General features: G+C 40.9%; 1 protein-coding gene across 9 annotated transcripts in view; it reads left to right on the top strand.

Annotated features, from left to right (window-relative positions):
- The first annotated feature begins 2,053 nt into the window (after window positions 1-2,053).
- Window positions 2,054-26,153, top strand: part of UBE3A (ubiquitin protein ligase E3A) — a 47,829-nt gene continuing 23,729 nt past the window's right edge. Inside the window, exons 1-6 of one of the 9 annotated variants that reach the window (XM_068681230.1) lie at window positions 2,054-2,289; window positions 9,359-9,426; window positions 16,526-16,645; window positions 17,067-17,132; window positions 19,654-19,709; window positions 19,963-20,007. In XM_068681230.1, coding sequence (XP_068537331.1) covers window positions 20,006-20,007 — 2 coding nt within the window. In that variant the 5' untranslated portion in view covers window positions 2,054-2,289; window positions 9,359-9,426; window positions 16,526-16,645; ... (1 more) ...; window positions 19,654-19,709; window positions 19,963-20,005. Of the gene's footprint in view, window positions 2,290-5,355; window positions 5,564-9,358; window positions 9,427-15,766; window positions 15,914-16,525; window positions 16,646-17,066; window positions 17,133-17,168; window positions 17,359-19,653; window positions 19,710-19,962; window positions 20,008-22,760; window positions 22,846-26,153 lie in introns of those variants that run through there. The other 8 variants (XM_068681237.1, XM_068681236.1, XM_068681211.1 and 5 more) reach the window with 8 other exon arrangements.

Genomic DNA, 26,153 nt, shown 5'->3' with positions numbered 1-26,153 from the left:
TGTTTCCTCTGCCTGCTGTCATCTGCCTCTTTCTCACAATCTCATTTGTGGACTAAGAAATCTCCATCTTGTTTCTTCAGAGGAAAACGTGTGAAACTCCTAAGCACCACCTCAAAGCAGTGATGGGCCATGAGATGACCATTACTAACTCGGGACAAGATCTCAGGATTGCAGTCAATAGTTCCACAGGAAAAAAAAAAAAAAAAAAAAACAAAACTTGATGATCTGAAAGAGGGAAAAAAAAAAGAAAAAGAAAAAAAAAAAAAAGAAAAGAAGTGGCAGAAACTATTTGGAAAGAAAAAAAGATAAAATGATCATTTCATTGTATAAACCCATGGTATCTCTATCCTAGATATTTTGAGCAATGGTATCTCTATCCTAGATATTTTGAGCAGTCCTCCTCCTTCCTGCTACAAGGTTGCAGGAAAATACAAAGATGACCAAAGGTCTCCAAAAAGTTGCAGAGAAGCTCCCATGCAGTGACTGAGTAGGACAGATCCCAGCAAGGACTTTAGGAGCACCACCTAAATGTGCAACAACATTGTGAAGGGCCAAGGCCAGGCTGGAATCGAAACTGTTGAAGGTTGTGAAGGACAATAAAGGCATCTATAGGTCCAGCAGCAGCAAAAGGAGGCCTAAGGAAATTGTGGCTTTGCTGCCTGATGTGGCAGAGCACCCAGAAAAGGCTACACTGGTGCTGTTGTTACTGACAAGGTGTGCTATCGGGGCTCCCAGATCTCTGTGGGTAGCAGCAAAGTCTGGGAGAGATAAGGGGCTGCTCACAGCAGAGGAGGAGTTATTCAGGATTTGAAGACCATGTATAAAAGCTCAGAGGATCGGATGGGAAGCAACCAAGCAAACTGAGAGGTGGCCAACATCACTGCAAGGCCACCTTCTACCATCTCTGAAAGACTGTGATGCTTACAGGAGGCGACCAGGGATCAAAGGCAAGGAGGATCTGGGGGTCTTAGGGTGGATATGCTTCACCCAAAACTTTGGGAGGTTATTTCCAGGCTGAGCAAGAGCAGGGTGGGAAGAGCCAGCATGGATGTGCTGAAAATGAATCATGCCTGAGCAGGCTGAGTAGGCCTGTGATGAGAGGACTGGCTCTGTGGGCAAGGGGGGAGCAGACGATGGTGTTTGCTTGGACTTTAGCCCCTGACTTGGCTCCTCGTAGCACCCGCAGAGCCAAGCAGGAGGTGAGGACTGGGCACGGGGGCTCTGCAGCAGGGCTCAGGGGAAGCAGGAGGGGATTGCATCTCACAGATCATTTGCTTTGTGTTACTATTTCTGGGGCGACAGGGGAGCTTGTGGCACAATAAACGTTATCCTCGATCTGCTGTTTTACTAATTAAAACTGGCAGGTTTGGCAACTGGGTGGCAGAGGGCTCCCAGACACAAACTCTGTGTGTTTTAGCGAGGACTTTTAGGGGAGCACTGAGGCACGCTGCCGGCTCCAGCCCAGCGACGCACCCCGCTTTGGGACCACGCTGAAGCCCGAGGGCATTTCGCTCAGGATTCATACCCCATATATATGTCTGGAGGTGCTAGGGCTGGGTGTGCTGCTCCAAAAATCCCTCACGTTTGAGATTTTTAAAATTCGAGCTAAAAACAGGAATACTGAGTTCAGATACGGCAACAGAGCTGCGTTTTATTAAAGCTCTTAAACACATGCGCAGGGTAAAAATTTGGCTTCGGTTTCACGCTTTTGAGAATGCATTTTCACGGTTTTAAGGGTTTATTTGAATATTTTAAGCGTTTGTGGCCCCAAATTAGGTGTGTTTTTTTTTTAACCACCTCGCCTACCGGGTTGCGAGCGACGCACTCAGTGACCCCCCCCCCCCCTTCCCCCTCCCCCCCGCCATCAGCGCTTGCGCACGATCCCCTCCACCCCTCCCCCCTCTCCCTCCATCTTTGCCCTCCCCCAACATGGCGGCGGCCGCCTCCCTCCCGCGCAGCGCGCAGGCGCCGCGACTCTATGATCCCCCCGCGCTGCTAGAGCGACCCCCTCCTCCCCTACTTCCCCCCCCTCCCCGCGCGCTGCACGCCGGGACGCGCCGGGTCCTCCTCCTCCTCCCCCTCCGCCGGTCCCAAGATGGCGGCGCGGGGCTCGGGCTGAGAGCGAGGAGCCCGTCGGCGACAGGCGGCGCACCCGCGGCCCGCCCCGGCCCTCCTCCCCTGCACAGGCCTCGGGGGCTCCTCCTCCTCCTCCTCCTTCCTCAGCGGCGTCGCCCGCAGCCCCCGCATGAGCCCGGCCGGCGGCGGTGGCGGCAGCAGCAGCAGGCCCAGGTGGGTAGCGCCGGGCAGGGCCGCGCTGGGGAGGGGAAGGGGAAGGGAAGGAGCTGGGGGGGGGGGGGGGAGGCCTCGTGCCCGTCCCTAAAACCCGGCTGCGAGAGGGCGAAACGCGCTCAACTCTGCCTCAAATAATCCATGATCCATAGGCTCGTCCTGCCTGCTTCCCCCTCCTCTCTCCGCTTCGTGTAATTATTTTTTTATGTTGTGTCCCTCCGTGCAAGAGGTGCTGTTGCAGCCTGGGGTGGGTGCGTGTGGAAAGTTTGCTGCCTGGGCAGGAGGCCGGGCAGACCCGAGGCTTCCTGAGATCCAGCTCCTCGGATGGGATTTCCCGTGCCTGGCTGCCAAAAAGTTCGTCGCCGTGGAGTTGGACCTGGTTTTTAGCTGGGATTCGCAAGGAAGAGCAACCCCTGTGAGCCTGTTGTCAGTGCACCTAATGTGTATTTTGAACTAGTTTGAAAAGGAGAGGTCTGAAAGATCAAGTTCCTGAAAGATTCGTGCGAGCAGCATCCACGTAGAGAGGAATTCCCCGCCAAGGAGAAAGCTGTGGTGCGAGTCTACCTGTACTGTTAGGCTGGGTGGGAGCAGGGTGGAGATGATGGCAAGAAAGAAAGTAAGAAAGCAGCTGGAAAACGTACTTTAGAGGTCTCCCAAACTATTGCTTTGGGTGGTAGAGTACTTGAATATTGTGGCAGTAAGTGCTCTGTGTGCTTGCAGCGTGGAAACAGCTAAAGGTACTTTTTTCCTGTCAGAAAGTGCTGTGAAACTCAGTGTTTCGTGATTGTGTTGGACTGAAAACATGAGACGTGCATCGCCAAGCTGCTGTGGGTATTCAGTAGTTTTCCTCACCTGCGTTTGCCTTTTAGAGCAGATGCAGTTTGCAGTGCTGATGACTGTTGTCTTCGTGACAGGGATGTTCTGTCAGTTCACTACACACAAATCTCAGCAGGAAAGGCTATGCCACTGTTCAGGTTTGCAGGGCAGAAAAAACACCTTTAATTGAAATATTACATGAAAATAGTGCGATATTACAGATACTGTGTTTCCTGTGACTGTCCCATTCCACTCTGTTTACTGTGGCATCCTTCATAGTGGAATTAATAAGTTCTCTTTCTCTTTACCAGAGATATTTCTCTTCACTGCAGTAACCTGAGTTTCTCTCAGGTATTTAGAAATAAAAGCACGCCAAGCTAGATGACAAAATAAATGATTTCACTTTTTTTTCCACTTCTGTGTGCATCTGTATTTAAAAAAAAAAAAGCTTGAAATAGTGGAGGTGTTTGTCTTTTTCATAGCAGTGAGTTTCAAAGCCTAATCTCGCAATCCAGGGCTTCTTCAAAACTAATGTGTGGGTTTTGATCGGTTTTTAATAGCAAACAATTTTCAGTCTTTTTTTAATTACTGCTGCTGCTTAAAGACACGCGAATGATTATCTTGTGTGAATGGAAGTTAAAACTTTGCATGCTAAGTATATCTAGGGACTTGCCAGAGTCTGTTAGAGCACCTTGAGACTGTACCTGCGCTAATCAATTCAAGAAAATACAGCACGTTCACTTCGTTTTCATTCAGCTTCACTTTTTGTAAGAGAAAACATGCTTCAGATATATGAAATACGTACCTGTAGTGTGAAGTCATGTTTATTTCACTTTAAATGCATGCTTTGTTGATGTGTTTGTTAGTTTTTCCATGAATTCACAGGTTCTGCCTCACTGACTGTATAATTTGGAGGAGGGGCAGGAGCATCTTTGAGTCGAGTTTTAGTAGTCACAAACATATAAACGTGTTTAAGCGTATAACATCTTGTTAAGGAGTAATTAGCGTAGTACATGATATGACACTTTTAATGGAACAAATTAAGTGCTTATTTTATTGAAATATGCATCGTAGTTTTTGCTGTGTAAGAAAGATCTATTTTTTTTTGCCTCTACTACTTTTGGTTTCAGTTTACTTAGGGAATGTCCAGAGAGTATTCATTTTTTATAAAAGCAGGAAGTGTCTTTTTCCCCTTCCGTCTACACCAGTGCATTCATCCACTGGAAGGCAAAAATAAAAATTTTGTGAAAATAGAACACGAAATTGAGGGACAAAGGGAGGGAATTCCTAAAGTATGTAGGCGTACATCTCATTTCAAGTGTCAGTCTTCATTTCTGGTCACCATAGTCCAGATCTTTGCTGAACTTCAGTTAATGATTGATATTGATTTTATTTATTTTCCTTAAGATAAATGTTGTTTGTTTTTTTTTTTTTTTCCTGAAGTCTCCAGTATATTTGAGGTAGCTATGAGTTTCATGGAGAGCCAGTGTTCAAGGGCTTTCTGTTAGTAATCGAATTCTGATTTGTATGTGGAAGAAGAGGGGCAATAAGTTCACTGTCAGGGTCCGTACAAAATAATTTAAAATTTGGTATTTACTTCCATTACTCTCCTACTTTGCCTGTCTGGCTGCCCCAAGAGCATTGTATGCGTGGCTTAAATGTTTGTGTCCCAGAGATGACAGCAACGAGCACATCGCATGTTTGAAGTGACTTTTGTTCTTGCCACCTTAAACACTTTGACCTTAACTAACATTTACTGCCTGAACTTCCTGTATATGTAGCCAGCACCTGACTGCCTCATGAAGCCACGACGTATGGCCCGTGAACGTAAGCTGGGAGGCTGCTGGCTCATCTGGGCAGCAGTGTGCACGATATATCTCGCTGGTTAGCTGGAAGTCAGCAAAGGCAGTGTGAAGGTAATAGTTTGTAATGAAGCCACGCTTCAGCAGCTGTACCAACTAGGGAGATGTTTCTTCAGGAAAATAACCTCAGAGTAGAGAGGTTTGAAAATAATAAAGTCAAAATCAAGCGATGTTTAGATCCAGGATTCCTGCCTGGCAATGTAGCATAGGAATGAGTTGGACTTTAAATCACTAAATTCTAATAGTTCCACCTTTCCGTGGCAGATCGCATTGACAAAGTAACTTGTTGATTGCACAATTGCGTTATAAATTAAATATCGTCTTACAAAGACTCCTCTTATGAATGAACCTCTTAAAGGAAGCATTAACTGCTTTTTACTTTTAATAGGTTGAAGCTGCTTCCCTGTGTTATGCAGACTGCTGGCTGGAGGAAGGGGGTGGAGATCAGTCTTTACTGATACTCATTGTCACCGCCTCGCGTGGATTTTTGTACCCATGTTTTACAGGGTGGTGAAGAATTAGGAGAAGCTGTGGTTGTTCAGCTGAGTGGATCTAAATGGGTGGCTTCCCTTTGGACCCTCACTCCTCTGTCTTAGGTAAGAGGGGTGACCTGCTCCTTTCGGAGCAACTTGCATTTCCTCAGAGCAGGCATGTGTGTGTTGTAAGAGGAACTTCTAGGTAGAACAGCAGAGGCTTGGACTTTTTTTGCAATCTCGTGGTTTGAAAAGGATATTCGTATTATGTGGTTTTCCAAGGCTTTTCATCAAAGAGCATTACTGCTTACATCCATCCAAACATGCTCTTGTGCTTATGTACAGGAAGAATCATGCTCATCTTGTGTAGGATGCCAAGGATGGGACACACCGGAGGTGAATTACAGTAGTGATGTTTCACCACAACCTAGAAGTGAGGTACCTGTTGGCTGCTTGACAAGCAGCCTACTCATTTTTTTCATGTTATATTCATTAGTGTATCAAAGAACATACTTAAGATCCTTGCGTGATGCCATTTTGCAGGTCATGGCCTAAAGAATGAAATAATACAAGCTAAGTGTATCAAAAACTATACGGTACAGCATCTCTGTTTTGGACCTGCTGGAAATTTTGGTCATGGAGGGCCTTGTGTTAACCAGTGGGCTCACAAGCAGGAAATTGTGGAGCTGGTGTTTAGGTTTGGTGGTGGTATATGTTGGTCTGATGATGATGATGAGTCCATGTGGTTTTCTTCTCATTCTGGTAGTAGCGTGGTGGGACTGCTGCTGTCCTGACTGAGCTCAAATTGTAGGGGTGAGGCTGGGCATTTGTGTCTCCTGCACAGAGACAACCATGCTCTTCCTCCCTTTGGAGGACCCTTGTTGGGACTTCTTGGTATCAAAAAAAAAAAAAAGTATCAAAAACTTCTACCAATCCAGATAATACTTACGATATCTATCATTGCTTGAGGATTTCCATTTCCAATATGATGCTTTCATCTTCATCTGAATATGGTCATACAGATGATGATTACTTTCTAAATCATAGTGAAATCTAATACCCAAAGTCATGCTGACCAGTGTCGTGGCTTAACATGCACATGCGCCCTATTCTTTGTTTAGAAAGTCCAAGGTACAGCAGTGCGTGCTGGCAGCTGTAGCAGCACCTAGATGCTCGCTCAAACTGTTGTAGCAAAATTTGCCTGTTGTGGGTCATGGAAATACATTCTTGCTGTCCACACGAACTGTAAATTCTTCCAGTTCAGAGGTCGGGGGAGTTCTTAGGGGACTATATTGCTGCACTTGAAATAACCCTGGTTCTTGATTGCAAAGGTTGAGCCCTTTCCTTTATAAGATGGTGATTAAATACTCCGTTTGCGTGGTTCTTTTGACCTGAATATCTACCTCCAAACATCCTCCTTTCAATAAGGCTTGTTTTATTTGACTGATGTGCTAAAAATGTCTGTGATGGAAGAAGAAATTCTTACTTCAACTTATGTATTTGAAATTGTGTGAGAGGATCTATACTACTAGGCAGAACACCTACCATTTTCTTTAGGATAGCGTGCTTAAATTCTTCTCTTCTGTTCCCGTCTTGTGACAGCTGATGTGTGCGGTGTGTTTTAAAAGGTAGAGATGATCATTCAAGCGCCTGATAGATGTGACACTCTTACATCTTTTATCAGGCAAGAAACAAGAGTTGTAAAGTGTTTTTCATAACTTATAATTAGATTCTTAAATATTTTTGCAGTTCTGTACACTACACTTGTTTAATTCAGTAGCTTGCCATCTCTGTTAATGTGCAGTGCAACTCGAAGCCTTTTCTTACTGAAAATGTATGACGACAGCCACAAAAAAGCAGCGCTCTTGGCTCTGGTCATGAGACAGATCGAGGGTTCTTCATGTGGAGTGGAAGCAGCAGCATTAGCCTTGCTTTTAGCCACACGTGCCCATTTGCATCTTTTTTAAGCAGCTGTGGCTTAGTGTTAATCAGTAAATACACTGGAGGTAAACGTTGAAGTACATCTGATTTTGTGAGGTTACCATCATTCCTGTTGGAGAGGTGTTGCAGATCCCACGTTCCCTTTTGCTGGTGTTCACGGAGCTTTTCCGCAGGCTGCTGAGCTCCTCAGGCTGGTGCTTGCCTTGGTGGTAGCTGGTAGTGGGAGGGCTGAGGAAGGAGAGCTGGCAGTCCGGGTGCTTTGCTTTCATGCTCTTGGAGTTACTCTTTGCTGCTGCCAGCCATGTGTGTGAGTCTTCTCTATCCGTCTCCTCCACTCGGGTCTTGCTCCTGCCATAACCTGTACTGTCTTCAACTACGTGGCTTCAGTTCCACTGGGACCCCTTGCTTTCTGGTCTCCTTTTGTGGGCAGTAATCCTAAGATCCCTGAGAAATGTATTTGTGCTTGTTCTCCATGCTGTTCTTTGCTGGTACTTGGTGCTCGCTGTAAGTTGGTGCCTTTGCACCTTAGGGGGTGCTGAGTGAATTTTGTGTCGATGGCGTTGCCCTGGGTGGGTACAAGAACATATGTGTGAACAAATACACATATTTTACAGTTTAAGCTGGAAGTCCTGTGGTATGAGATGTGAAAATACTGTTCACATTTGTAAGAAGCCTTCTAGCTGAGTTTGCCTAATGGCTTCACTGTGAAAGTAAAATTATTCTTCGTGCTGGTGCTGAAACACAGTGTAAAACAGCTGGATTTCTGCTCGTGGTATGGAGTGTCAGCACCTCCAAACAGGAAGAGCATGTTACTCTCTCACTGTTCAGATAAATTTATTCTTCTGAATATTAGTAATGTTTTTTGACACACTGATGAACATGATGTTATTAATTTTAATTATATATAAATCCACATAATTATAATTGTGTGTTGAAATAGGAATCTTGTGTCACTGAACACTTAGGCTGCCCTGTTTTATTTTATTTTTTCTCTAAATATAGAAGTTGTGTACTAACTGGTAGTGCTGTAGAGCTGAACTGGCACAAGTGTGCCTCTCCCCGGTCGTTCCTTTTCGTATCCCTGGTATGGAATTGGGCCTTTCCTACTGCATAGGTCCTCTGCTTGACAACTGCAGGACAAAGTTGAATGTTCCCTTCAGCTAACCAGATCAGGTTTTCTTTCCTGGGGACGCTCCGATCTGTGTCAGAAATCAGACTGAATCAGCTACATTGAATTTGTTGTCCTTAAAAGAGTTCTAGCGCCAAGAAATTAAGTATTCAATTTCATGGCACTGAAAATGTGATACCTTGCACCAAATCAGTAACTTTCCAAACAGTAATCAGTAGAACTCTTTAATTATATGCCTATTTCTATGTTACTTGGGTTCGCTTAGGTTCTACTGTGCTTGTTAGTTGCTTGCTTGTTTGTTTGTTGTTGTTTTTTTTTTTTTTAATAAAAAAAAAGTTTGGAGTTTAGGCATAAGTCCTTTGTTTATTGTAGCTTTTCTAAAAATGAACTTTTTATAGAAATGCTTATCAAACTTAAGCAGTAAAGACAAAGATGTGGTTCTCTTCATGAATTCTCTTTTTTTTTTTTTTCATGGTATAATTACTGGTGTCTTTAATACAAAAAATTAAAAGAGGGAGGGCGGGGGAGAAAACTTGCCAGAATCTTCGAGAAGAAGGAAATGGATATTTATAATGAAGTGGATAAACAGAATTATAAAACTGGATTGCATCACTGGAGAGGAAAGAATAGGGAACACGCTGTGTATGGACTTTCTGCTTTTGCAGTTTTCCTCACATACTAAGTATTTTATCTGTTGTACTTTATTTTGAAATTATGTGTTTCCTTTAGCTGTGAACTCGTGGGCAATTGGATGGCTGTTCTTGAATACATTGTCTTGAAGCAACAGTGAGTTTCCTGGTAGTATAGAGCATACTGCAAAAACTGAAACATAATGTTTTGCATTATAGGTACAAGAACTGTAGAAGTACATTGTAGAGTTTGGAAGAACAAGTTTCTGCAGCTCTGGAAAGATATGGTATGTTGTTTTTAATTTTGTTTTAATTACTAGAATACACACAATATATGATTATACTTTTTTTTTTTCCTGATTTAAAAAACAGTTGAAAATAAATTCAGGTTCATTTTTTTCCCATATTTCATTTTTATTTTTTTCCAACTGTGGTGCCTGTTACTTTTAGGCATAGTTTTTCAGAAAGCTAAGTTATTTGATATTCCTGGAGAAAATAAATGCTGATGCTGCAACATTGATGAATTACCTTTTAGTCTGTTTTACAAGCTCAACATTATGCTACTATCATTTGTCTGTTTCTCAATGGATTGGATAAGAGCTGGTGCTGTTCCTCTGAAGGCTTTTTCCTTGCTGTTGTACACAGTTATAGTCAGGCTTGTGCAGTTTTTAGGTGTAACTTGAAAAATAAGCTCAGAACTAGGAGAAAATTTAACCAAACATCACTGCAAGTGAAAATAGTGAATAGGGCTGTTAGGAAACACAGAAATGTAACCTCCACCAACAGTGTTAATGTCAGGCTGTGGTACTTTGTATCTCTTTTTGTATATACTCTTAAGTGTCCAACAAGCTCAAAAGTATTACATGCATTATAGCAGGATTGGAATGTTAACTTGTAGCTATGTTCATTCCTATTTGCTAACTTTTTACTGGTATATTCCAATGGAGATACCTGGTAGTACAGAATATCCGCTCCACTCTGTAGTGGCTCAAGTTATGTAGAGTTCTGCATCTTGAGACAGTGATTTTTGGAAACTTCCTGAATTCAGAAAAAAAAAATCATAAAATTCAGGCTTTTCTAGGTTATTGAATAGGTCTGTTAGTGCATATAAAACCATATGGGGCTACTTCAGCAGCTATGTCTAAGCTACCTGTGTGTTTGTCTGTACCCTTCTTCTGAAGGTACCTAACATAAAAACATATTTAAAGTTATGAAACCTCAACGTTACAGAAGGGTTTTTGAGTGTCTTTTTTTTTTTATAGTTCTACTTCATAGGAAGCTATCGACAGGAGACAGAAACAATTCTAAACTGAAAATTTAAATATAGCGTGTGCTAATTAAAACCAGTAAGTTTTTTAAAAACAAAAAAAAAAAAAGTTGCGTTATCACAATCCAGATGTTCCTGAGAGAATGCTATAGATTGGTCCTTTACTCCAGCAGGCATCTATATTCATTTTTGCACCCACAGCACCACTGGGACCACCCACCTGCTTCTTGCTCTCCAGTTTCAATACCTGTTGTGTGTATGACAGCTCTTCAAACATAGCCATTATTTCTTTACTGCCATTGCTTCTGCTGACTGCTTTTTTCCTGAATGCTTAGCTACTTGGAACTGTATGTATGCACATAGTCTTTGTAATGATGTGCACTTCATAAACCAATGAACAAGAATCCCCAATCTGCTACAATATGCAAGTAATGAATACTAACAACATGAGAAAAACTAAAGGTTGTGCTATAGAACTGCACAATTGTTTGGTTTCAATATGAATTACATATAAACAAACATGCTGGTGATACTGAAGAATTTGGTGAACAGGAAGGTACTTTATGTGGAAGAGGGAGGATGGAAAAAGAAAGCAAAATAACCAAGCTTGAGCAAAAGGATAGCTGGAATAGAAGTTTAAATATTAAAGCTGGAATGTAGCTGTAAAAATTGTTTGGAAGAGAACTTAGGCTGATGCCAGCCCAGTAAACAGAGGTCTGCTAAAACAAATTTAAGTAGACAATTGTATTTCACCTTTTGAGGTAGGAGGGCCTTTCCTTTCAAAACTACATATACTTTTGGAGGGAGCCTGAAGTAGCATACATCAGTGAGATAAAAACAAATGATTCTTCCAGGAAAAAAAAAAAGAAGGGTTTGTGTGGTAGAAGAAACGTCAGCTATGGCCCAAGCAAAAAATGTGGGACCTAAAGATAATTGTACTTCTTTCCCTCTTTTACAAAGGTGAATAAAGTATATCTGTTATCTTACAAAAATATAAAATGGAAAAAAAATGCTGGGAGGGGGAATCTAGTGTCCAGAGTTGTGGGGATGGTTTTAGAAAATGGGAGTAACAAACAGGCCTTTAGCTTTAGAAGGAAAATGGGGCCAAACGTGAGACCTCTTCCTACTATTGTGTGATTTTTATTAAAGTATAGCAAGTATACAGATAGCATGGGGTGAAGTTTTTGTATAAATCTGCGGTTGCTTTCTTTATTTTGAGATGTAGCAAATGCTCCAGCTTCTACCTTTATTAAACTCAGGATCTTACATTTTCACTAAAGTGTAAATTCCAGAATGGTACCAGCCTTAATTTGAAGATGATAACGAATTCCAAATAACCTATCCTGCATGCTTGTGTTCCTACACTAACTTGAATTTTTCAACCTATAGTTTCTAGTCATGTGCTTTTGAGAAGCTCTATTGTAATTGGAGGATTTTCTGTGCCGTGAGAGGAATTAGTTTCTTCCAATATTCTCATTGATTAGTCTGGTAAACTTTAAACTCTTTCCATTGGTCCATCAGAAGGAGCTTTCTCCTGTTTTCACGCTTGCTTTGTGGCTCTCTTCTGCTGCTTCTGGAATGCTTTGGAAGAATACCGAGTAACTGGACAATAGGCTCAAGCTTTTAACGTGTCTGAAGTACTTTGGGCAGACGAACAAACACCTTTCCAGGAACCGTTCATTAATTTATTGTCTTCAGCTGTTAATACAGGGAGCATATGTGTGTTTGATTCTCAGCTGTGACTTCTGTGGTCACTTTTGGTTGGCATTTTCCATGATAGAATCCCTTTTTATTTTGGTCTTCTAACCACGTGGTTTTCTATTATTCTGTTCTTGCAATTAAATAGGTTTAGCTTATGAAGTAGTGAAGAAAACTTTATATAAATGCCTTCCTGCTGGCTTTTGCTGCTCCTCTAGGTTTTATATAATCAGGCTTTACTAGTGGCTGTTTTATTTTACTTTAAGGTAGCTGTTAATTTGACCTGCTAGAAGTTTCATGAAGAAAATGTCTGGAGTCTTGTGGAAAAGGACATTCAGAGGGATCCTTCAGTATATGTATAAAAGCTGCCTTTCATGGTGTCTTCCTGAGAGATAACCAGAGAGCTGGTTATTTTTTAAAAAAGCAAGTCAAATTTCAGCACTGGAAGTTAAGGAAGGTCATGACACATTTTGTATTGGTGGATCAACCCCTTTTTTTGTTAGATCATCCATCAAAAAGATGGTCTTAAAAATGGGTAGAAGCTTACTCAGGTGGAAACTTAAATTATTCTCTAAAAGAAGCTTATGTTCTTAACAATGCCACCTCTCAGGGCATCCATCCTCCCAGCTGTTGATCAGAATTGTTCCTCTGCTCCTAGACCTCTGACACTGAGTGTCAGCCACCACCTAGCTGTACTGCCCCAGCTAATGGACACCTGGAAGTCAAATAACAGAGGGAAACAGTAGGTGTAGGAAATGCATGCAAGTGACAACTCGCTTGGATTACTTATGAACGTGTACTTGTGTTCTCCATGGCGTGGCTTTGGATTATGTTTGTTGAAGCTGCATGCCTCTTCTTGACTCATGTTTGCGATTCCAGACTCTTAAGATTCAAGTAAATGTAAAGGAGAAGGTCTCATCAGGCTATGCAAAGTTGCTTTTTACCTGCTTTTGAAGCATCCGAACATGGTTTGACTGCTTGCTTTGAGCAATTTATTATTTATTTCCTCCTCCTCCTTCAGCTGCCAGGAGTATTCTTTTCAGAAAATCTGCACCTTAGAGAAAGGAGTGTCATTTCCACACACTGCATAAGCATTACTTATCCTGCTCACTGTTGATGAGTGCTACTCTGGGCCATTCAGGGCTCTTCAGATGTGTGGTTTGAGGGCATGGTTCTTGCTAATTGCAATATCGGTCACTACAGTCCTGCTTCAGTCTTTGCCTTTTACATAGTCACTCAGCAGACATAGATGTGTCTGACCTGGAGCACGCCCAGTCCTGAAGAGCCTCCAGCAGCCATCTCAGGTTTCTCAGATATATTCCACAGGCGTACACTATGCTTGATACCTTCAGCTGCCCTGTGTGTTTGTAAAAGATTAAACCGTAAACTGTGCTAATTATGACAGTGAAGACTGGAGAAATCTTTTTGAGTAACTCAGCTCTGAGAATAAATATTTGCTCTGGAGCTGCTTTAGAGTCAGAAGGTAAGTTACATCCAGAGTTTTTTTGTAAAGGAATACCTGTGACAGAAAAGCAGGTGTCCTAGGTCAGTTTCCTAGTTATTCTTCCCAATGCATCTTTCCAATATACTAATTTATTTGTTAGTATGGTTTCCCTTTCCTAGTCAAGTTGTCCTCTGACTCTTGTAGCATTTTTTTCTGCCTTATTTGGTTCCAGCAGTCAAAATGTGCTGTGTTTGAACAGATACTCAGCATAAGGGATCTCTGGTAGCCTCCTTCACGCCCACCCCATGTTTCAATGTGCTGGTCTCTTAATGCCAGCAGACAGTACTCTGCTGAGGGGTGAACAAGAGAGGTTTTAGTAAAATGAATTTTCATCCATGCTGTCGTATGGCCAGTTATGTTCTGTCCCACAGGACTGGCAGTGAGTATAAGTGGGGAAAAGGTAGGATGAGAAGGAGATAGGAGAGAAAATGATGATTCACTGAAGTTTCTTGCTCCTGGCATCTGGATTGTTGAAAGGGACCGTGAGCTTTTTGTACCTCAGTACAGTAAATTGAGTCTTAAGGTACCATGTAACAGATTTGAAATGCTGCAGCTCCATGATTCAGAGTTCTGATCATAAGATCAATTTGTAGATACTAATTTCATTACAAAGCTTGGGTAAGTTAATGTCAACTCTGTCATGCTGTTTCAGATAGTCTCTTAATGTGGGTACTGTAAATTTGGTTTGGTGCTTCAGTAAGTCTGGCTAACAGAGCTGGGTCTGTGTCAAGCATGAGCACAAACTTGCCTTGGCCATGACTGTGCAGCCATCAGCTCCGACTGTTTTTTAATGTTCCAAACTCGGATGGTTTTGAATCCAGCACTTCATGTGTTCCTTCACCATTGACAATTGAGTTCATGGCTTCTTCCATATGAAACAGCTACAGGAAAATCCAGTTTTGCTAAGGTTCCTGGCAGCCCGTTACAATAATATGCTTTTACTCCAATGGAAGACAGCTGCAGTTAACTTCTGCTGGTGGCCTGGGTGATGCAGGACACAGGTCTCGATAGGGTGTGATTGACTGAGCCCTCCCTGGAACAGCAGCTGGTGTTTAGAGCAGACAGACAAAATGCAGGTTTCCCAACCCATGAGGCATTAGAGCTTACACCACTGCCCTCTTTCACCAGCGTACAAAAAGTTAACTTGGGCAAAGAGCTTGGTTTTTCATATCTACGTGCAGTCTTACAGAGCCATTTCACATCGGTTCTTAAGAAAGCAGCAAGAAATAAGAACAAGAAATAAGAATTAAATAAATTGTAGGTACTGGAGAGCCTCCCTTTTGTTTAGGAGGTTTTGAGATGCTTGCTTTCTACTTTCCTTAAATCAACTGCACTTGTGAAGACTCGAGTATTACTGACTTCAAAATTAAATGGCACTTTACCTGTGTCAAGAAATGTAGCTGACAAAACTAAAAAGCATTATTTCCAAACTAATATAGATTTCACTCCATTTTAAGGATGCAGTTCGTAGCGGAGTGGCAAATCATAGTAGAAAGGCAAAAGTCAGCAGCTCTGACAAACTTCAGAAAATTGTAGGACTTGTTCAGCAATTTCATATCTCAGATGAGTCAACAGGTACAAATTAGTGTTGAGAGTTCTTGATTGCTCATCAAACCTAAGACCTTTCAGAAAGACTCTCATGGACTGAAGCACGAAAGCATTGTTTGGTGAAACCTTTAATGCTGTGGGATGTACTCCTGGTGTTTGCACCAGGTGGTGACGAGTGCAGGTGTCGCAGAGCTGTGTTGGTCCTCAGTAGCTCCTTAGCCTTTGGGCACCTTCTGCAGAACAACCTAAAAATGTGGATTTTCACCTGTGTCAAGAGATAACAAATATAAATTCTCAGAGACTATAAAGAGGCCTGTCTTCATTGCTAGTGGCTGCTCAGGGAAAGTAAGATACTTTTTATTTACTAAATATAGTAATAATGTTTCAGTTAATTAACCATTGTACATCACTGGAAACAGTAATGCTTTTTGTGATCGGACTCCATCAGAGTCTTTCTTTGCAGACTATTCAAGGCACCTAGGAGCTTGGGTGGGAGAGAGAATGGGGTGATACAGAGTATTGAGGGTTATGTTTGGAGATATTTTATCAGTTAATTTTAGTTTAGAGTAGCTAACAGCAGTAGGTAAGAGACTAATTGGTTCCTTTTCAGCCATGGAAGTAATCAGCTGGGGTGGTCCCAGGGCGCCCTGGGCACGTGTATTGCTGAGTGATCATTGGCTGCCACCTGCGTGACAAAGTAAAGGACCAACCCTTCAATTTAAGCCAGTGGAGCCAGATCACGGGAAACAATTGACAGGTAAAAGACCCTTTTGAAACCATAAGGGAGAGGAGAGAGTCCGAGCAGCATAAATGGAGCATCTAACCTGACAGACTGGCCACCCAGTCTGTCAACCAGTGGCAAAACTTGCTCCTCTGAACCTTTCACGCAGCTTTAGCTCATTTCATTTTAGGGAGAGGCATACAGCAGAGTGTAGGTCACGAGTTCTTCCCTTTGAAACACAGAGCCTCTTCAAGGCACTAGTATTAATCGAGTTGTAGTAGGGAAACAATTTATCAAATTTTATTGTAGTTAGAACCTAAAGGTCATGTTTACACACATCCTTCCAAATCTTTAAATGCTTCTTGTCTTGATATCAAGTGCTTTCTGCTGATCCGAGAGATGTTTTTTGTTGTTGTTTTTATTTTTAGAGAAACTAAAAATAATTTGATGAATTTTCAAGTTCACCAGTTGCGTGTACTGTAGTATTGTAGCAGTCATACAATGCTATCCAGAAATGAACAAGTCTTTGTGCAGTAAGTCTTAATTTTGTGAATAAACTGTTTCTTAACATCTTTTGCATTTTTATGTAGCAGATTGGCTGAAAATAGATTGTAAAGACTTTTAACTAAATTATTTTTACTTGTTTAGAGTTGTTAAGCTTATGCTTAGCCCACCGTGACACAGGACTGGTGTGACAACTTGGTTTTTAATCAGTGACTCAAAATTGTGATCACCCTGATGTCACCGAATGGCCACAGCTTGTAAAAGGTAAGACCAAAGCATATTGTGTTTTTTTTTTTCTAAGGGTTATTATTAGAATAATATTTATTTTGTATGTTTAATTTGTATTACTTGAAGTTAATTCTATAAATAGTACTCAAGTATATTGTTTATTTAAGATAAGTTAGCTGGCAAAGCTGACTTATACTTTTTTACTCAGAGTAATTTCAAAGCTCGCTTAGCTTGTTCCTCCCTGCTTTTTAAATTGCGTGGTGGTGCTCCATCGTGCTCGTCTTGAGAGCAAAACCATCACTTAAAAGTCTCTAGTGACTTTTACCATCACACTAAAATTCTGTATAAATTGTTTGATGTGCTTACTTAAGCAATTTGTTCTGTTGTTTTTAAGTGTTTGTCCAGTAGGATTGATGAAAAATGTGTAGACTTGCATACCTTTACTTTTCTCTCCTAGGGAGTTACAGTGGAGGTAAAAGGAGGGGCTTGCAGAATGGAGGAGTTGCTCCCTGTGTTGTTGGAAGTGAGCCACCATTTGAATTCGCTAGCTCATACTGCAGTATTCAGATTAGATGGTGTCTCGTGATCAGTTTCTACCATCTAAGTCAAAGCTGAAATTTGTAAGAGCATTTGCTCTGAGATTTATCTCTGGACAGAACTTTTTTTTCAGATTTTAAAGCGTGATGAAAAGACATCTTGTACTATAGAGTTGTTTTACAGTACTGTTGCCTGCTTAGAGGAATAACAAGGTATCTTGTTTGTAAATAATTACTTCTTACAAAACAGCTTCTCAACAGATGAGTACAATTCCTGTAATTAGATTGATCTTCTGTGTTGTTTCAATGAATATTGAAAGATCATCTTATTTGGTGCTTACATTGTCATTTGAAACCTGTTAAAATCCAGTTACTGTGTGGATTAATATTTCTGCAACTCATTTTTATGGTAGATCTGTTCATGTTACAGAAAAGGAATTTGAGCCTTTTTTTTTTTTTTTTTGTAGAACCACTTCCTTCAAAGGACAAAACTCTTTTTTTTTTTTTTTTTAAGTCAACTATGTTTTTATATTTTTCCTGAACTTCCCTGGAACTTTTTCTCATAGATTATACATAAATCATAAGGGTAGGAAAAGATCTTAAATATACTGATAGCTGTGTTTACATGTCTGTACTGCAGACTACCAGCTACTTTTTTGTATATTTAGATGTCAATTTGCTCTTTTTCTGTAATTTTTCATATTGCTGTGTTTTTTAAAGTCTCAGAGTGACTAACACTTGACTTCTTTAACACCACTATTTCACTTGTACTTTCATAGCAATTTAAAAGCATTGCTCTTATCCAAAGCTTCACTGTGTTGCATTTCATGTGAGTAAAACAAAGATAGCAGCTGCCTCAAACTTCCAAGGTGTTTCTGTGCTATTGGTTGCTGAAGCCATGGATGTCAATAGAGGAGTTAGCCAGTATGAATACAAAGACTTCCCATCAACCCTTAGGTTGTATGGCTTCAAACACTTACATCTATAGGTGAATAATTAGGAGAAAAAAAAAATGAGGTTCTTTCCTCTCTGATAAGTGTTTGGGGACTTGATTTGTTCACTGGAGTCAAAGGGGAAATGCAACTTCCATTTGTTTTTTCCACTGAGCATTATTTTTTCTAGGAGGTATTTTGTCAGTCCTGAACTTCAGTGAGTAAGGTAGGCAATAAGCAGATCATATTTTGAGACTGGGTAGCTTTTGTTATTTTTTTTTTTTTTTGAGCTAGAGGGTATTGCGTTTTAAGCACGAGCATAAACTTAGTTGGATAGTAAGGTCAGAGTTCCACCCCTAGCGTCAGATGAATATTATAACTTAGTGAAATGTAAACAAATAACTTCCTGTGTGCTGCATCATCTGTCACTGCACAGTATCCAGTTAGCCTAGGAATTTTAATTCCTCTACCAGGAATGCTTTCTAGGCACCCAGTCTGTTAATACAGTACAGTTTGGTAAAATCTAGGAAGCTACTAAGATCTGGTATGTCCGTAAAGGAGCCACAGTTTTAGTAGAAAACTGTGAGAACATTCCAGGCTGTTATAGCAGGGACCATGTAGTGAGGTAATGCAGTGAAATTTAGGATTAGCAGAAGTGCTTCAAGCTATGGTGGAATAGCATGTAAAATAGCATGGGTGGCTATGTAATAAATCAAGAAAAATTAAATTGCTATGAACAAAGGCTATTCTAGTAAAACTCTGTGAAATCCTGCTTAGCTGTGCTAACCAGAGTCCCCTAGCAAACTTGGTTGAAACCTCCAAAGTGAGCTCTACTTACAGATGTTAGCTCACTTCTGTTTAGAGAAAGCTCTGTTGTGAAAGACACTTCAGTTCATGTAAGCTTCAGAGTTTTGATGTGATGGCTGTGCTGTGGTTCTACTCTCACACAATATGTTCAATTTAACAGTTCTGGTCAACTGTACTGAAGTCTGTATCACAGTGAAAGTTGGGTACAGTTCATGATACAACTTCAAGGCAGCTTAAGGTGATTGAAGTTGAAAACTGCTGCTTTTGTACTGCCTTTTTTCTTGGCTCAGAAGTCTCATCTGGCTTCAGACTCGCTGGGTAGGGGGAAGCCCAGAAGACAGGAAAAAATTAATGTCTAAAAAATAAATTAACTTCCTGAATCATTGCTGGCATAACGAAGAAGATGGGAATAAGAAGGAGCCAAGCAGCTGTAATTTAGCTGACTTAAGTTAATATAGAACTGTACCCTTTAAATAACTCTCTAAATTAGGTTAAAGTGATAGGCAAGCTGCGCAGAACTGCTGCTTGTGTTCAAAAATGTCAGGCAATAACACCTAATTCTCAATATTACTGGTGGATCCATTGGTTGGAATAAACAGAAAACTGGCTGTAGCTCTTCTGCTCTGTGAAATTATGTGCATAAATCTGAGTAATGAGACGTGAAATTTGTTTAGAGATTGTTGAGACCTGCTTCTGACCTGCTGTAGCTGTATCTTTTGAATCCAACTGTTGATCACTGATAAACGTGGAATATACGTTTGGCTTACAGAAATGGTTATGAAGAATTACCCCAGAAGTGGTGCACCATGCAGCCTGCATAGAGAGGTACTGCCAGCAGAAGTCTCCTCTGGCTGCTGTTGCATAAGCTTTGGGGAAAAACACCATCCTTTGCCTTAACTGTGTTCTCAGATTTATGTTAAAAGCTGTCTTCTACAGTTTGGTCACAAGTTAAATGTACAAGTGCACAAAAGCTGATGCTTTTTAATCACAAAATAATTATCACTTTGCATTTCTAACTCTTCATACTGTAATGACTTAAAATAGCAGAGTGCTTAAGACTTCATATCTGTATTTGCAGATCACCAGGAGAACCTCACTCTGAAAACATTGAAACTAGCCGAATGTAAGTACACGAGTAGATGAGTTTGATGTATGTTGTGTGAAAATGTTTATAATGTGTAGCAGTTACTCTTGCACCTGCATAAAAAGAAAGGCAGAAGCTAAGTAGAACTATGGAATCACCTTAGAAAAATTCAAACTAATGTTTTGCTATGAAAAAATAGTCTCAAGTCTGTAGAAACTGATTTTTTTGAGTGAATAGGTTGAAGGGAAAGTTTGGAGGTTTAATTTAATGTGAACCAGTAGATGGTAGCATAATACAGTGTCAATAATCTTCAGGCCTGTATTCAGATTTGACAGTAGGGGTGTGATTTCTACCTGCTACTTGCTAACATCGTGCATGGGTTTGAAGACAGCTCAGTACTAAAGGCATAACACCTGCTAGCATCAATTTTGGCAGATGGATTGCTGAACTAAGAAAAAAAAATTCTTATCTGGCAAAATTCATATACTAGGTACTACTAGAAACAGCAAACTAACTTCCTTTCACTAAGCATTATTCACGTAGTATCATGCTAGCAGTTTGGAACCTTATTTTGGTCTGTCTTCATTAGTCCAGAAGCCAAGATTAACTAGAAACAAGATTATATTAGGCTGAAATGTTCATTTCTATTTCAAATTACGAAAGGTTGTGGGAATGAGGGGACAATTAAAAAAAAAAAATAGTTACTCGAGGCTTTATTCTTATGTAAGTTAGCAAATGAAGATTCTTTTCTAGCTATTCAAACCATCCTGTCCTAGAATTCAAATAGAAAAACCACAAGCTTTGCTCTTGTGGCTTAGAACAGAAGTTCCAAAATAATAGAGGGAGTGTATCCCAGTTGCTAGGGTACTGTCCTAGACTTCAAAAGATCTGGGTTCATTTCTCTTCTGTCTGAAACGTCTTCTGTGACCATAAATTGACCATTTCCTTCCCTCCCTCACCCCAAGTGGTCTAGTATTTTACACACCACGGGCTGGATGCCAGTTTCAGGAGTTGTCTCGCAGGCTAGGGACATGGTCTGAATAGTTCAAGGACTCCCCTGCTGTAGCTGCCCAACTTTTGGAGGGGCAAAGCTGAGGTGAGCAGCTCCACGTCGGGTTGCATACCTGACAAACAGCAGAAGAGGAAGCAAGGAACACTTCCCCATGGGTTTTTAGCGATTCACTGGAGCAAAGTATCTTCTTGCATTAAGAGTATTTCTCCTGGGGTGGTGAGTTTGCTCACCCCCCTTCATGCCATCAGCACCAGAAGTGCTCTCAGCTAATTTCTTAAGGGCACAGGTTGCAGAGATCCAGTCCTGAGAGGTGACTGGCCACCACTGCATGGCATGTGTTAGAGGTTGCAGGGCAAAAATCCTGCCATGCTCTCTCCTTTGCAGCAGCCTGTTTTATTGTTCCTGGAGCAAGCTAAGTTATGTTTCTCTGTAGCCAATTGTGCGGAATCAGGCTGTAGTCTGGCTGTAATCTGCTCTGGATATTGTGAATTGGATTGCTTCTTTTCACCCTTTGTAAGGACAGATATGTCAGGTAACAAGGACCTCGACAGGTGTGAAATGAAGACTGCATAAAGACCTATGATAAATCAGAAGGGAAAGCCAGTACAACTATTTTCCCTTCTAGCAGTTTGACAATTTATGCATGTTCTCCTTAAAACTGAAACTGAAAAGTTAGTATCCCCAGTAGCAAGCTTTTCTGTGAAAGCTGCTATTTTTTTTTTTTGATGCAGAATGATGATAGAAGTTGCTCTACGTAGGTGTTATGTATCTCTCTAAAATACATGCAAGCCAGTCAAACTGTAGGATCATGTTTTGAGTGGTAGTTATTTGGCATTAATAAATGGTACGCTTGCAAAAGGAAATTTTGTAAAACTGCAGGACAGTGTGATGTGTACATCACCAATGAAGAATTTCTGCAATCCCGCTGCATAGCTGCTCTCCCCACATCAGGTGGAATAGCATGCTGGGTAACAGAGGTTGACCTGCAAGCCTCCCGTGCAGCTAAAATACTGGTTGTGTTATTAACATGCCTATAACTCATTAGTAAACTTGGGGACTTACGCAAGTGTTTTGTTATTTGCACAATGAATGTTTAAGTTGTTTTGCTCTGGTTGGCTGATATAATTGCTTTATTTGTTCCTGTCTTGCATTGCAAAGCTCCGTACCAAGAGCATGGTCACATGTTTCACATGTTAATTAAAAGACAATAAAATTTGACTCTTTTGGACTCTGCAATGTGCTTCCATGGATAAGTGTCTTACTTACCCCAAGCTTTTCAAGTTCTGCCTCTACTCCTGATGAACAAACATCTTAGTGCAAGCTCAGAGTTAGGAGTCCTTTTTTTCCTTAAGCATTCATTCAAGTCCTTGAATTTTCAAGATCAGCACCTTTTCCTGTCTGCTCTTGCCACAGGACTGCAATAATTTCTGGCATTGATTGGTGCAGCTTTCTAAAAACCCTTTTAGAACTGATTTACAGAATTTGTCATTGTCTAACGGTAACTTGAAGACCCTTCTAAGTTCGTGTACTTTCCCTCTGCTTATTGTGTTTTGTCACACATCTATCCCAGGGTTTGAATATTATGTTATGATGGTTTTCTATTAATTCATCTTTCATTTTGCTCTTGAGGATGGGATGTGTTGTAACTTTGAAATGTCAGATTTGTTTTGAAGTTGCTTAACCCCACCCATCCCCATTTAGAGTGTTGTTACAGTTCTATTTAATGCGTAGCTGTCTCGCTTTGGAGTGGATTTCATAGTTGGTTTGTTTCCCTTCAAAGAATGGCAACATGAAAATCCTGCAGCAGCCTCCAAAGTATGCCAGAAAAATAATTTACAGCCATTGCAAATATATACAGTGACTATGTAAGTATTAGTGATTCATCATACCTAGTGCCTAATGTCTGAAGTTATTTTCCTCGTAGCTGAAACCACAGGTGGATTTGCAGAAACTGGAGCTTTCTAATCCACAGATGCTGGACTGTTCTTAAACTGGAAGTTAGGGTCTTCAGGTCTTCTGATCCCATGTTGTTTGCAGTCAGTTTCTGCATGACCACGGGCACTGTTTTAGGACAGTGTCAGATGGAATGAACACACAGTAAAAGAATGCTACCATGGGAACCTAACTCATTACAAACTCCGGAACTATTTTTTAACTTGAAAACAGAGTTGTAGGATTGTCCTTTTCCTGTACTAGGCCTCTTTCCTTCAGGCTTCACAAGGGGAGTCCGTGGTGATCACTGTTTAGGTCCTTTCCTGCAGGTTGGTCTTAGATGTCAGTCCTCTTCTTATATCAATACTTTTGTCTAAAATAGTTTGTCTCGTGGATCAGGCAGGCTTGTTACAGGAACACAGCAGTGGTCCGGAAGGAGACAATGAGAACTGGTGTCACCAAGTTACTGTCTTTATATGTTTTATCAGCAGCACTACAATGAGATGCAACCTCTTCTGTTCGTTAGGGCTGCAGAACACAGCGTGTAAACTTCACAACTGACAAATTTCAATACAGTTCAACGTGAAGTTTAACCCATTTAGCTTGAGTGTCAGGACTTTTTTAACCTAGGGAGAACAACACAAAACCTAGTAAATATGTATTTTGCTTAATATTTCATAAAATATTCCTTGTTTGTTTTTGTCTTGAACGTTACGCAGACCGAAGGGTTCTTGCTAGTGTGTGAAGTTGTCTCACTTCTTTTCAATAAAGACAAAGCTGTCCTCTTCACAATCTGACAGCCAGTACAGAGTACTAGTTTTTAGGACTCCTTAACTTAAAATAGAATTTGGAGAACTGCAGAAATGTTCTGTGCATAGACTTGATAAACTCCTTAAGAGTTTAACAGCTGATAACAAGTCTGTACTTTTAGCTTCAGTAACAAATTTGTTCAAAGAGAGTAAAATATTGTAAGCTTTTAGTTAGTCCTAAACTTAACTATAAAAAAAAAAAAGTAATTTGAATTACCGCTGGAATATAGCTGAGTGTGTTTATGGGGTTTTCTATGAAAGCTGTATTCCTCCCTGCTTTTTCAAAGGACATTAATTCTGTAAACATGAGCACAGCATTTTAAACACAGTGAATTGTCATGATGTGCTTGTGGTTGTTACTTACATATGTTGATTGATTACAATAATTGTTTAATAACTTATTTTAGGGGAAAGGATTATTACCTTCTGGCCTGAAATGTTTAGCAAAAAAAATAAATAAGTAATCGTCAGGCACTTCTGATATTGCTTGGGTTGAAAAGCCAGGGTGCAACTGATATATTACTCATTTCTAAATGTATTGACTAATTGAATGCTGGAATGCTTTAAGAAGGAAAGATAGGAACCAGGATATGAAACCAGTTAGTCTGTGGCATGATGTTATCTCTGTAGAGTCCTAGAGCTAATAATCAGCAGAGGAAAGGGCAGTAATGAAGGGCACTTTCCTAATAGGACTACAACAAGGTAATTTGTCTGTGAGACAAGATCAAGAGATACACGCTGACCACATTCTTGACTCCATCTCTCCAGCTGTCTTTCTGCATTGCTCCATGAAGCCAGGATGACTTCTGTTCTCAGCCTCGCCCTTCTTGAGGGAGCGCTGTATCAGGCTGCCAGCATGCAACACTCATGGAGGCACAGTGGATCCAGAATGCATGGTGGGGAGGGAGGACCCTTGGTTGACCAGTATGGTCCCAGGGGGTCGTTGTCTGCACCTAGCCACTGGGGTTCGCAGCCTGAGGCACGCCACACTGGAAAGATCAAGGTTTGGAAACGTGAGCTCCATGCATGTGTGTTTGCAGGCCTGCATTAGCTGGGATGGCAGTGGCTGAGGCAGACAAAAGGTGTTAAAACAGCACTGGAACCAAGGGGCAGTGCTCGGCTCCAGCTCTGGGTGGAAGATCTGGTATTTCAGTGTGTGCAGGGCCCCTTCAAAGGGGGCTTTGTGGGCAGTGCTCTTACTAGAAACTTCCCTCCAAGCATTGCCATTATTATGCTTACGAAACAGAAGAAGAAAAACAGCGTGCAAAGTTTAAAACAAAATCTCAAAAAGCAATATTTAAATTTGCAAGTAGGTGAGGTTTTTTTTGACTGCTTTTGATCTGATGGTGATCTTATTTCCAAAGTGCAGTGTAATTGTTGCAGCTATGTAAGTCTGCTTACACTTCTGTCTATTAAGGCATAGACTGAAGGATGTTTTGCTATTAGTACCAAAAAAAAAATTGTTTGTCTTCTGGGTAGAAAAATGTCTAACAAATTTCTCGCTGGTTTTCATGTGTTAGTGTATTTTTCTTCCTTTTTTTTTTTTTTCCATCAAGGAAGACAAGAGTTTGTGAATACTTTGGAACTTCTGGATTCTTAATGGTTTTGTTAGGACAGGCCATTGTAAATTCCCATTTATCAATATTGGACATGTTAGAGCAATTTGAGGCTTTGGTGTATTAATAAATTTAAAATTGTGTTCTAAGCAACAGCTATTTGGAAACAACAATCCATGCTGATAATTCCAGAGAAATACGAAACCTTCATAGCTGTTTCTTAAATGTAGGTAAGCTTGAAGCTAAGATTATTTTATGCAGATATCTTTAACTTCAGACAAGTTTTTAAACTTGGATGGAAATCCTTTGCTTTGCAGGTAGACTCTAAAATGTTCTTCACATTTTTCTAAAAATCCTTAAATGTTTAAACTTTTGACTTTCTCTGTTGCAAGTGTTGCTTATTTTTTTAATGTAACGTTTCTCTTTATTCAGTTTGATAGCTGAAAAAGGCAAATTAGGTTCTGTTATGTAGAAACTTTTGAAGCAGCACTTCCAACTCCTTGTTTCCTTGTTTTGTATATGCTTTAGGCATCTGAAACAAGGGACTAGAAAATGAGACTTAAGAGCGGTGTCTGAGAGAACTGGGTTTTAGTCCGGAGAAAATGAGGCTGAGGTGAGAGCTCCTTGCTCTCTAAAACTACCTGAAAGGAGGTTGCGCCAAGGAGGGTGTCGGTCTCTTTGCTCAGGTGACAGGAGATAGTACACAAGGAAATGGTCTCAGGTTGCTCCAGGGCAGGTTTAGACTGGACATTGTGAAGAATTTTTTCACAGAAAGGGTGGTTAGGTATCAGAACAGGCAGGGAAGTTGTGCAGTCTCCATCTGTTGGGACATTTAAGAGATGTGTGGATATGGCACTAAGGGACACTACTTAGTTA

This window comes from Anas acuta, chromosome 1, assembly GCF_963932015.1.
Source record: "Anas acuta chromosome 1, bAnaAcu1.1, whole genome shotgun sequence".
NCBI classification, from domain to species: Eukaryota; Metazoa; Chordata; class Aves; order Anseriformes; family Anatidae; genus Anas; species Anas acuta.
The sequence above is the reverse complement of the archived record's forward strand: the minus strand, read 5'-3'. Positions and strand labels throughout refer to the sequence as shown.